The sequence below is a fragment of the Panthera pardus genome, unplaced genomic scaffold (assembly GCF_024362965.1).
Source record: "Panthera pardus isolate Hobbes unplaced genomic scaffold, ASM2436296v1 HiC_scaffold_22, whole genome shotgun sequence".
Lineage (NCBI taxonomy): Eukaryota > Metazoa > Chordata > Mammalia > Carnivora > Felidae > Panthera > Panthera pardus.
This window is the reverse complement of record NW_026526788.1, coordinates 59507500-59520477: the sequence shown is the minus strand read 5'-3', so window position 1 is coordinate 59520477 and position 12978 is coordinate 59507500. Positions and strand designations below refer to the sequence as shown.

At 41.9% G+C, this 12978-nt stretch overlaps 1 protein-coding gene and 1 long non-coding RNA gene across 3 annotated transcripts in view; one reads left to right on the top strand and one right to left on the bottom strand.

The window, feature by feature from the left end:
- Nucleotides 1–1094: 1094 nt before the first annotated feature.
- Nucleotides 1095–12717, bottom strand: LOC109272799 (uncharacterized). The gene is made up of 2 exons (XR_002082615.2): nt 12607–12717; nt 1095–3129 (listed from the first exon to the last, which is right to left on the bottom strand). It is a non-coding gene; the product is annotated as an uncharacterized LOC109272799 (long non-coding RNA).
- FBXW4 (F-box and WD repeat domain containing 4) overlaps nt 11813–12978 on the top strand; it is an 80424-nt gene continuing 79258 nt past the window's right edge. Inside the window, exon 1 of one of the 2 annotated variants that reach the window (XM_019459203.2) lies at nt 11813–12740. In XM_019459203.2, the coding sequence (XP_019314748.2) occupies nt 11941–12740 (800 nt within the window). In that variant the 5' untranslated portion in view covers nt 11813–11940. The remainder of the gene's footprint in view (nt 12741–12978) is intronic. The other variant, XM_019459212.2, reaches the window with a different exon arrangement.

Sequence of the window (12978 nt, the reverse complement as noted above, 5' to 3'; positions counted from 1 at the left end):
AAATCCATCCCAAATCCAAATATATTTGTAGTGTGAGATGAAGATATGGAGGTCACGAGTGAGTACTGCTTATGTTAGTAGTTTTAATTTTACCCTGTCGGAGCCCCTGTGTACAAAATTTGAGAAAGCAAGACCTTGATTTGCTCAGGTTTCCCCGAGGAGGGGCTGCAGAATCCTTGAAGCATGATTTGAAAAAGATGGATAAGATATTCCACCCAAAATTCAACATCACCTTTAATCTTGGCCTCTCCTCCTCTAATCCCTAGGTAATGTTTTGTGCTTCTTTTGCAGGAAAGCAATTTTGTTAATCACTTTAGCACCAATTCTTGCATCCCTGGCAATACTCAGAACTGCCTCCATCCAAGTCTTTGATGTGGGAAAGAAACACACACACTCTTTCACATGTAATCTGAAAACAATTCACCTCTTGCCAATGAATGCATAGCACTCCACTTTAATAGAGAGCAAGTTCTGTGGAGGTTTCTAATCCTTTCTGCCAAAGAAGAGAAGAGAGAGAATCACTCAGGTAGCCCAACCTCATTCAGGAGTTAAAATCACTTGGAATGTTTTGTGGTGTGTTGGGGGCTTTTTAAAAAATATCACTTGCTGAAGATTACGGCTCTCAGGGGAAATCAAAACAACTCAAGATCAAAAAAAATAAATAAAAAATAAAAATAAAAAAAGAGTCCCCATCCCCAACTCAAACAGGATATTCTTCTCAACTCAGATAACTCTTGATCTAAGTGTATTACAAGAAACCTGCTTTAATCCCTCAAAGCAATGGTGTTATAGATAAGTAGCGGTAACTGAGGTGGCTTAAATTCCAGAAATGTACAAAAGATTTGGTTGGAAACAAAACTAAAGAAGAAAGCAAGCTCAATCTGCATTGCTGTGACTTAAGAGGTAAATTTAGGGCAGTAAAAATGCAAAGAATGACCCGTAAAAAAGAAATAGCCATAAAGTCCAGAATTGTCCTAATGGTCCCACAGGCTGCTTTCAGCATGTGTCTGAATGTGTGTGTGCTTTAGGGGTGTGTTTGTGGAAGTATTTTTAAGAAAGTGAAATTTTTTTACTGATTTCAGGATCTGACAGAGTTCATTTGAAAATTTCTTTATACATTTTACTGTGACATTACAACATTCTGAAACCGTATTTCACAAATGATTTTCTTTCTCTTTATATTTTCTTTCTCTTTATATTTTTGGTTGAACTCCAGTATTTTCTTCCTATTTAGTCCCTTTTCCTTGACGTATCACTGCTCACTTAAATGCAATGGGATGGACTTTATGGTTTTTCCTTCTGTCAGTAATTAACCATATTTTTACAGTCTGGGTATTCGTTTTGATCTATCTTCTGACATCCCAGTGAACAGATTGCAAATTCCCCCTCCCGCTTGTCAACTATAGCTCTCTATTGCAAAATAATGGCAATTTCTTTCATTATGGCCTCTCCCATTTGCCCAACACATGCTTGCAAATGCTCTTTCACTTTTTTAAGAGTGCCCCCTTTTTAGAGGTAAAGCTTGTTATTTGATAGATGATACATACAAATAGTTAATAGTTAACAATTCAAAAAGTATAAAATAGCATGGCACCCAGTTCCCCTCCTTAGAAGCAGACCTTGGTGCTAGGTTTTTGTGTATCTCTCCAGAGATCTTTGGCGTGTGTCTCTCCAGAGATCTTTGGCGTACAAAAGTCAAAGCACACACATGTAGTTTCCCCTGCAAATGGCAACGTATGATATACACTCTTCTGTAGCTTGCTTTTCCCCTTAATGTATATTAGAGATCGTTCTATAGCAATTCTACAGGTGTTCCATGGTTTATTTAAACAGTTTGGAATACATTTGTTCGAAACGCTTCTATTCTCTAATTGTGGCTTCTTTCCTCACAGGTTGTGTCTGTGACTCTATCCTAGGTACCGTAAATAAGTGACTGAATTGTAACCCGGAGGGCTCTTGAACAAGTTTTAAAATTTTGTTTTCTAAATGTTTAAAAGCTGAAAAAATTACCCAAGGGGATATGGGTTTATAGTTTTCAAAACAAACAAACAGACAAACAAACAAGCAGAATTATGGCAGTTATGTGGTGCCAAGACTTTGAATTATTTTTTGAATTATTTCCTCTCAGTCTCATCATGGATCCTGCCTGGACTGTGTCATGACCTACCTGCTTAAAAATTTAAAATTCCATTTTTCATCGACTTTCCTATATGGGTTAACGTAGGATTCTGTGTTGAGAATTTCCTTCCAGCAGCTGGTATTAACTTTAATTCCCTTAACCTACGAAATATTATTAAACATTTTCTTATATACTTTTAATTGAAAACCAATTTGACATGCTATCTCATACATGACTTCGGGGAAGTTGGAACTTCTAGTTGACTTCAGTTCTTTGGGGAGGGCAAAGCAAGCTATGGGGCCTGACTGTTGCGACTCCTTTCCTATTGTTGAGTCGTCTAAGAGATGAAGATCTTGGGAGGTTATAGATTAGATCCCCTGGGTTGTGCCACACCTCCACTTAGACTGGTCATGGTGACGGCATGCATGAGAACCTGGGCAAAAATTTCTCTCCGCATATTGGGGCCTCCATGGCATTTGGAGTCTTGAGCCCTTGTCAAGTGAGGATTTGAACTCTTAGCTCTGCCTTGCCGGAGCTGATATCCATGTGAGTATTGTTTGCTTCTACTGTCCGACCTCGTTCAATTTCAGTTTTTTTCATCTGTCCATTTGGTTCCTAATTTATGAGCTTCTATTGCAACATGTAAAGTTTAGCCTCTCTTTGCTCACTGTTTCACCGGCAGACTCCTCTGGCAGAAAGCCTGTCATCTGTTGTAAAGGAGAGCTGGTGTTGACTCGAAGCAACAGAGTTGGTGGTCTAGTAGCCATTGTCCTGTGTTAGGAGCAGGTGGTCTCACTAAGCTCCATGTGTTTGGAAACTTCTCTGACCAGTGCTTGTGCCGCTCAAGGAAGAAGAGCTCAATCTGTACTCCTTGTTTCCAGGTCAATCTACTGAACCTGGGAAAATCCCCAGGGGCTAGCTTGGCCCTCTTCCTGCTTTTCTCGCCATGGTGGATTTTAAATGTAGGGGATTTTCCTCATTCATCTCTGCATTTGTGTTTGAAACAGCTGCTATAGAAAGGAGAAAAGGCACATTATATAGAATACATAATTTTTAAGAAGCAGTGACACAGGTTTTCAAAGGAGAACAGTACGATTTTGGTACAAAGGTCATAACTGCTGTTTAGTAGCATATGAGTATGGGTGTGTATATACGCATTTTTTTTTTTACTAAAGTAAAAGTCAAAAAAATTAAAGAAGACCTATCCTTATTCCATTCACATCCAAACTTTGTTCATATTTAGCAACTGAACACAACCCACCATCTGTTCAAAATAATGCAATTGAATGGTACTCCAGAAAAGTTACTTTTTGTGTTTTTCTCATTTTTAACGGACCCCAAACCTAGGACAAGGTAAATAAATTATATCCTCTGGTTTCATTCAGTGTAATGAATGTCTCAGATGAAAAAATTTGCTTGATGTTAGGTGTTCTTAAATAGAAATAATTATAGAATCAGATAAAAGAATTTTATTTTATTTTAACTTTTCTTTAAAATTTAAAAAAAATGTTTATTTATTTTTGAGAGACAGAGAGACAGAGCATGAACGGGCAAGGGGCAGAGGAGAGGGAGACACAGAATCCGAAGCAGGCTCCAGGCTCTGAGCTGTCAGCACAGAGCCCCACGCGGAGCTCACACTCACAGACCGTGAGATCATGACCTGAGTCGAAGTCAGACTGAGCCACCCAGGTGCCTCAAGAATTTTTTATTTGACCTGGCACTTTCTTCTAGAAGTACTGAAGATACTTAAGTTAATTTTTTTCTAGAGCTTAACTGTCACTCTTTTACTGGAAGAGAACTCCTAAGATCATGTTTGTATGTATTCTATCTTAATGATGACCTTATTTTTATTTGTCTGTGTATGTTTGTATGCATATGTGTTTTTAGTATATATTTATTAAAAAAAATCCCTAGTTGATCATGAAAATTTCACAAGATTTTTGTGGTTTCCTTCATCTTCAAGGTTTATATCTTCCATCTTCCACTTTTGCCAAATGAGTCTTCCTGCTGACAGAGATCAGAAAAATCACAAGTTCTGATGCCATGTGGCAACACAGGAATTTATCTTATCCTAATGCCGATGGTATACTCTCTATTTCATTCTAAATATCTTTGAACATCACCCATTGACATGAAGAAGGCTCAGACAAACTAATGGTAGCATGACTTAACTGGCAAATCTGAAAATCTGTTTTCTCTTCTCCATAGTTACGTTTTATATTTGCATCCTGCTAAGCCCTTTACTTACTCTTCTACCCGCCATTGACACGGAGTCCTTACATTTTATATATATCTGTGTAGATTTATATTTTACTTATTATTTAAACAGTTAAAAAAATTTTTCTTTTTAAATCTTTATTTTTGAGAGAGAGAGACAGAGCACGAGGGGGGGAGGAAAGAGAGAGAGGGAGACACAGAATCTGAAGCAGGCTCCAGGCTCTGAGCTGTCAGCACAGAGGCTGATGTGGGGCTTGATCTCATGAACAGAGAGTTCATGACCTGAGCTGAAGTTGGATGCATAACCCACTGAACCACTCAGGTGCCCCTTATTTATTAAATTTGAGAGAGAGAGAGGGAGGGCGTGTGAGTGGGGGAGAGGGGCAGAGGGAAGGAGGGAGAGAGAGAGAGAGAGAGAGAGAGAGAGTGAGAGTGAGAGAGAGAATCTTAAGCACGCTCTATCCTCAATGTGGAGCCCCACAGGGCTCCATCTCATGACCCTGGGATCATGACCTGAGCTGAAATCAAGGGTTGGACACTCAACCAATTGAGCCACCCAGGTGCCCCCTACATTATATATATTTCAATTCATATATATCATTTCTATAAAAATTGGTGCTTGCCAATGTCTATTTTCTCACAATGTAAAGTCAGGACAGTATCTTGGAATGACATCTTTTCTTCTGGAAAATGAATCCTGGTACAGCTATTAATTTGGGTGACTAGAGGTTTTTGTTTGAGATAACCTATGGGACATTAGTTTTTCTTTTTTTTTTTTTAAACAAATTTTATTTATTTTGAGAGAGGGAGAGCATGCAAGCAGGGAAGGGGCAGAGAGAGAGGCAGGGGGATCCCAAGTAGGTTCTGATGTCAGTGCAGAGCCCTGCACGGGGCTTGAACTCCCAAACTGTGAGATCATGACCTAAGCAAAAATGAAGAGTCAGATGCTTAATCAAGTGAGCCACCTAGGTGCCCCTAGTTTTTCTTTTTCCTTCTTTCTTTCTTTCTTTCTTTCTTTCTTTCTTTCTTTCTTTCTTTCTTTCTTTCTTTCTTTCTTCTCTTTTTGCATTTGTGGTGACAGGATAGCATTTCCTATCACGAGTCTCTATAACTCAGGAAACACACTGCCTTCACATGCATTATGATTTTTGCAAAGATTTTCTGTAAGAGTCACAAAAGGCTAAAATGAACTAAAAAAATCCATTTTATATTGTAGAACAGATTTAGATTTACAGAAAAATTGTGATGCCAGTAGAGAGAGTTCCCGTATGTTCCCATTATCAACATCTTACAGTAGTGTTATGCATTTGTAACAATTAATGGGCTGATCAGAATTCCTTAGTTTTTACCTAATGTCCTCTTTTTTTTTTTTTTTTCTCCAGGATAGCACATTACATCTAGTTGTCATGTCTCCTTTGGCTCCTCCTGGCTGTTACAATCTCTTGGACATCCCTTATTTTTGATGGTCTTGACATTTTTGAGGAGCACTGGTCAGGTATTTTGTAGAATGTCTGTCAATTGGAATTTGTCTGGTTTTTTTTTTTTTCATTATTAGACTGGGATTATAGGTTTTGGGGAGGAAGGCCACAGAGGTAAAGTACCATTTTCATCAAGATATATCAAGGGTAACTACTATCAACATGACTGATCACTGTTGATGTTGACCTTGATCACCTGGCTGAAATAGTGTTTGTCAGCTTTCTCCACTGTAAAGTTACTCTCCCCTGCCTTTCCATATTGTACTCTTTAGAAGGAATCCCTATGTGCAGCCCTCACTTTAGGAGTGGGGGTGGGTTAGAGTTATGCTTTGCCTTGGTGAAGGTGAAGTATAACACAAATTATTAGGAATTCTTCTGCATGAGTGATGTGTAAAATGAACTTTAGTATTAAAATGAACTAATATTAAAATATTAAAATGGCGCCTGGGTGGCTCAGTAGGTTAAGCATCTAACTTCCGCTGAGGTCATGATCTTGCAGTTTGTGAGTTCAAGCCTTGTGTCGGGCTCTGTGCTGACAGCTCAGTGCCTGGACCCCGCTTTGGATTCTGTGTCTCTTTCTACCCTTCCTTCACTCACTTACTTACTCACTCACTCACTCTCTCTCAAAACTAAGTAAACATTAAAAAAATTTCTAAAAATATTAAATGAACTAATTTAATTATTTCTTACATTTAGGTATAAACTCCTAGGATTTTTAAAAAACTGATTATTTCTATAATACATGTTCACTGCAGAAAACTTAGAAGATGCAGAAAAGTGTAAAGCAACAGCAAAAAGAACTATCCATGATTCTGCCTCTCATAGGCATCCATTTCTAACATTTGGTCATATTTCCTTCTGTTTTTTTTTCCATAAAGTAACTATTTAAAAAAATTTTTTAAATGTTTATTTATTTTTGAAGGAGAGAGAGAGACAAAGCATGAGCGGGGGAGGGGCAGAGAGAGAGGGGGATGCAGATTCCGAAATGGGCTCCAGGCTCTGAGCTGTCAGCACAGAGCCCAATGTGAGGCTTGAACTCACGAACCTCAAGATCATGACCTGAGCCGGAGTCGGATGCTTAACCGACTAGCGCCCCTATTTTTAAACAGTGCTTTAAATTGTTTCATATGAAATAAAAACATTTTATCTTTGAATATGACAAAGACAATGGATTCATAAAAAAAAACAGAAGATCTTGGTGGTATGTCTAACATGATAGCAGAATACAAACCTACCAACATGATATGATTCCTGAAAACAAAACTTTAGGCTCTACTCTTCTATTTATGAGATGTTCACATGTTTCTAGATGTAGTATTCACTGTTAGGCCTCTTATTTCTAATACTCTAATTTGTCCTTTTACTTGTACATGATACACATTTTTAAGTGGAATAAATAAAGTTTAATGAAACTTAGGTGGCTAGTTAAAAACTGTGGCAATAATCTAGGCTTCAAATCCCCAACTTTCTTTTTGCATGATGTGTTTGGACTCATGACAATGTGATTGTTCTTTTTGAGAGACTTTGTTGATTTTGTAAAGGTGATATGTGCTTCTTATTAAAAAATCAAGAACTACAAAAAAGTACAAAGTAAAATCCAAAGATTCTATTACCTAGAAGTAACCATTATTTTTCCAAAAAACTTTTTGACACATAATGTTACATTAATTTTGGGTGTACAACATACCGATTTGACTTCTTTATATGTTGTGCTATGCTCACACAATTGTTGCTACCATTTGTCATCATACAACGCTATTCCAATGTCATTGGCTATATTCTCTATGCTGTGCCTTTTATTCCTGTGACTTACTCACCGCATTCCTGTGTCTCCCACTCTCCTTCACCCATTTTGCCCAACTCCCTCCCCCCCCCCCGCAACTACCAGTTTGTTCTTTGTATTTATAGGTCTGATTCTACTTTTTGTTTATTCATTTGTTTTCCAGATTTCAGAGTGAAATCATATGGTATTTGTCTCCCTCAGTCTTATTTCACTTAGCATAATACCCTCTAGGTCCACCCATGGTGTTGCAAATGGTATAATCTCATCCTTTTTTATGACTACATAATATTCCTCTGTGTGTGTTTGTGTGTGTGTGTGTACATACACCACATCTTCCTTATTCCTTCATCTATTGATGGACACTCAGGTTGTTTCCATATCTTGGCTACTGTAAATAATGGTGAAAGAAACATAGGGATGCATATGTCTTTTCAAATTAGTGTTTTGTTTCCTTTGGGTAAATACCCAGTAGTGGAATTACTAGATCGTATGGCATAGAAATTACCATTATTAACATCACTTCACAAAATCTGTTTGCAAATTTACAAATAAGGATAAATTTACAAAAAAGGCTCCTGTAATATGTGTCATACATACATCATTACTTATATTTAACAGAAGAAAATGAAGCAAATTATTAAACTTTGGTTAAATGTTCTTTTTGCAGGATTGATTAGTTCCTACGAATCCCTTTGAAGTTTTGCAAAAAGACTATGAATATCACTAAGAGGTTGTTGGTCCACATAGTTAACTCTTAAAAAATAACCGAGGGGTGCCTGGGTGGCTCAGTTGGTTAAGCATCCTACCCTTGATTTTGACTCAGGTGATGATCTCAAAGTTTTGTGGGTTCATGCCCCACATCAGGCTCTATGCTGACCCTGCAGAGCCTGCTTGAGATTCTCTCTCTCTGCCCCTCCACTTCTTGTGCTCTCTCTCTCAAAATAAATAAATTTAAAAAAATTATTTAAATAAAAAAATAATGAAGATATGAAAGGAGCTACTTTAATGCTTAGAAGCAGTTTTTACTTAGAAACCAGAACTGCTTGATGGTCAGAGGTAAAGTATAATATTATTAAGTGTGTCTTTATCAGTTGCAAGGGATCTTAGAGGACCCTGAATTCAATGCCTTATTTCATTTTCTGCTGTGTATGGCATAGGCATGGTTCAGAGTATAGCTTTGGGAGTAGACTGGCACTTAGGAACCATGTGACCACAGGCCTCAGTCTCATCTCCTGCAAAAAACTGGGTTCATAGCATCTTCCTCATGTGACTGTTGATAGGAATAAGACAATACACGGAAAGCTCTTATAATAGTGCTTGATAAATAGTGTTTAATAAATATAAGCTCTTATTATACAGGAATAATGGTGAGCATCTGAGCCAGTGTTTGACACTGAAAACTGTCATTCACAAAATAATCTCTTTCTCTCTAATTCATCTCAGATTAATTTCCCTGTTAAATTTGCCCACTCCTAAAGTTAAAGATTGGGGCCCTGAGTGCTTCACCAGTGGGTACATGGGCTCCTGTCTGAAACTGCTACCTATGTGTATGAGAATGGACAGAACACACAATTCTAGTGTTTTTACAAACCTAAGCATATGTTATGTTCTACCTATCACAGCAATAATTGCTACTCTGCACGTCACTTACATGGACATACACAAAGAGCTTTATATCTTAAAAATCCTCTTTATTTTTTATTTTTTTATTTTTTAGAGAGAGAGAGCGAGAGAGCAAGAGCGAGAGAGCATGCACACATAGGGGCAGAGAGAGAGAGAGAGAGAGAGAGAGAGAATCCCAAACAGGCTCCACACTCATTTACTTTCATTATAAACCCATCTTTCAGCCATAGTTGATTTTTTAAAAAGTATTCAGGACCCCCCACACTGCCCCAAAATTTTGAGAGTAAAACATCTAGCTACCTCTCTGAGCTAAGACTATAGTTTTTTGTTTCTTTTTTTTTTATGCTCAGGATTTTAGGGGTACACATTACCACCACATAACAGATTATATGACCATTTCCCATTTTGGCTTTGCCTTTCTCCATACTGAGTAACTTTGGCTTGTATGTATGTATGTATGGTAAATCATTACACCATAAATTCCAGTTCAAACAGCTCACTTGATCTCTAGCTTGGATGTGAAAGAGGGTGACTTAATGTTTTTAAGTGATAGTTTAATTTCTCCATCAATAAAGGTAACATAGGGTGAAGAGTAAGTTACGTTTGTATGAGGGTGGATTTTAACACTGACTTGATTTATGTTGGGTTAATGAAATAATTTTTTGCGCCTTTAATACTCCCATAAAAACTAGGTCATGTGGAAAAACTCTCAGCTTTACAGAGGAATGGTTAAAAAATAGTTAAAGAGTAAGAAGTTACAAACACGTCTAACACAAATCTGAACACAAAATGTAGGTACCATATGCTGTATTCATCTGGGTCTTCCTTCCACAGTGGCTCACAGTACACAATGTAGCAAAATCAATAAATGTTTAGTTGATGTCATTACCTCAATTTGCAGCATTCCTACCTCAATAGCCTTCTATCCTGTGAATAAATAAATTTCTCTATAATGATCTTTAAGAGATGGTCTAAATTCCTTAGCTGTACTGAAACGTCATATCAAATATTTCTTTTATGAAGTAAACCACTGGTTGGAGTTTGGGAATCTTTTCAACACAAAGCCTTTGTTGTATTTTTTTTTTTTTTTTTTTTGGTAAGGGTATTTTTTTGTAACAGGATTTGACCTGTAACTATTATTGAGAATTTTCTTAGAGGAGTTCAAAGCATTTTACAGGGATCATCTCATTTATCCCTCGAAAGTAAGGCAGAGGCATTATCTCCACTATAAACTGAGAACACTAAAAGGCCAAGATAGGTGGGGTTTTTTGTTGTTGTTTTGCTAAGATCAAAAAGTAATTCTAGGGCAGAGCCAGATTCCGGTCTGACCTTGTTACATGATGCTTCTGCAGCACCATAATGCAATGTAGTAGCTTTCCTAGGTCTCCCTTGGCTATCCTAGGTATTGAATAATTGAATGATTTCTCATTCATTCTTGCTCCCTGAAAATGGGTCTTAAGACGTAAATACAAAATGAAACAGGATTTGGGGTACAGGATATACAGGGATAGTCATCTTCCTCCCTCCCAAATCTTGGCTGCCTAGCCCAGTGCTGTGCTATAGAAAAACAGTTGGGGGTGGGGGGGTGCACCTGGTTGGCTCGGTTGGTTAAGCCTCCATCTTCGGCTCAGGTCATGATCTCATAGTTTGTGGGTTTGAGCCCCCTCTGTGCGGACAACTCAGAGCCTGGAGCCTGTTTCGGATTCTGTGTCTCCCTCTTACTCTGCTCTCCCCCTGCTCGTGCTCTGCCTCTCTCTCCTTCAAAAATAAATAAACATTAAAAAAAAATTTTAAAAAAGAGGAAAGAAAAACAATTGGGGCCACAAATGCAAGTCACATGCATAATTTTAAGTTACCTAGTAGTTACATTAAAATACATTTTATTTACCCAATGTGTCAAAAATGTCATCAGTTCAATATGTAATATAAAAGTATCGAGATAATTCATTCTTGTTCTCCTAGAAGTCTTCAAAATCTGGTGTCTATTTCATACACCACACCTCAATTTGGACTAGCCACATTTTAAATGCCCAATAGCCACACGTGACTAGCGTGGGTCATGTCAGAGCATTTCTAGACTTTGGTTGGTTTTTCTTAGCTCTCCCTTCAGATTGGTGCCCTTGTGAATGGAATTCACCCACAAAAGTGGGTGGTGTGGGGGAAGGACTCCTGGGTGACCTTGGCAGAATCCACTTGCATTTTTGTGGTGACTAGTAAGAAGCCCTAGCTTTGCCATTTCCTGATAACATGGCTGGGGAGTTATGGACTCAGGATCTAAAATCCCAACTCACTATCAGGACCCGGTTCCTACCCTGCAGGAGGACTAGGGCTAAGGAAAGTGCCAAGTTCCAGGGCTACGGTTTCATGGGGCAGGGGCAGTGGCAGATGGCCTGTGGAAAGGAGGCGTCGCTCAAGGAAGAGGATGGCTCCCAAGGAGGGGAGGCCACCCAAATGGATGCTTCTTGAGGGCAGAGGCTCCAAACAGGCAGATTCGTGGAAGGCGGAAGCTCTTCTTGGGGCCTTCGCTGGCCCTTGGAGGGCCTCACATGCTAGACGAGGGGATGCATGTGCTTCCACCCAGCGCTCCCGGCGGCCAGGCCGATGGGGGAGGGGGTCTGCTCCCTGGGCCGGCCCGCACCCCGCAGCGGCTCCAAGGGCCGCGGGTGTGAGGGGCGGGTCCAGGCCTCGGCCCGCGCCGCCCCCATGTGACCCGGTCCGACATGGTGTCGCCTCCTCCCGGGGCGGCTGCGGCGGCGGCTCCGGCTCGGCTCTGCGTCGGGCCGGGCCCGCGGCCGCTCATGGGCAGCCAGGGCCACCCGGGGCCGCCCGGGAACTGCGGGCCCGGCGAGGGCGAGGGCGGGGAGGCGAGGAAACTGCAGGAAGGGAGGGTCGCGAGGGGGAAGCGAAGGAAGGGGAAGGGGAAGGGAAAAGCGGGAGCGGGGCAAGGCGGAAGAGGAAGCGGGGCGGAAGGGAATCCGGGGCCGCAGAAGGCGAAGGAGGCAGCGGGGCTGGGGGCCGAGGCGGGAGCTAGCGCAGGCCCGGGGGAGGAAGGAGAGGGCTGCGGAAGCGTGGAGGAAAGGGAGAGAAGGATCGTACGCGGAGATGCGGGGAGCGCAGGGGCGGGGAAGGAGGCCAGAGGAAGAGGTGATGGCAAGAAGGAGGAATGGAGGGTCAGGCCTGGGCGGCGGGAGGACGCCAGGCCGGGGAGAGCACAGGGACGAGGGGGTCAGGCTTGGGGCTGCATCGCGGGGGCTGGGGCGGCGGGGGAGGCCATGGCGGCGGCGACCGAGGAGGAGGCGGCGGCCCGGGAGCCGGCCGGCCGCCCCGCTGCGGGGCCCGCGCTCTTGCGCCTGCCGGAGGAGCTGCTGCTGCTCATCTGCTCCTACCTGGACATGCGGGCCCTCGGCCGCCTGGCGCAGGTGTGCCGCTGGCTGCGGCGCTTCACCGGCTGCGACCTGCTCTGGCGCCGGATAGCCCGGGCCTCGCTCAACTCCGGCTTCACGCGGCTCGGCACCGACCTGTAAGCGCCCGCTCGCCCGCCCGCTCCCCGCCCCGGGCCGGCCGGCGTCCCGGGAAAGGGCGGGGCGCCGCGGCCTGGTCGGCCGGGGCTGTGTCGCACCCCGAACGCCGCCCGAGGCCCGGACCCGGCCTGTGCCCGGACCCCTCCCCAAGAGCCCCTCTCCTGTCGGAGGCCCCCATCCGAGAAGCCTCCCGTGAGCATCCCTCAGTCGGCACCCTCCCTGGGCGGCTTCTCACAA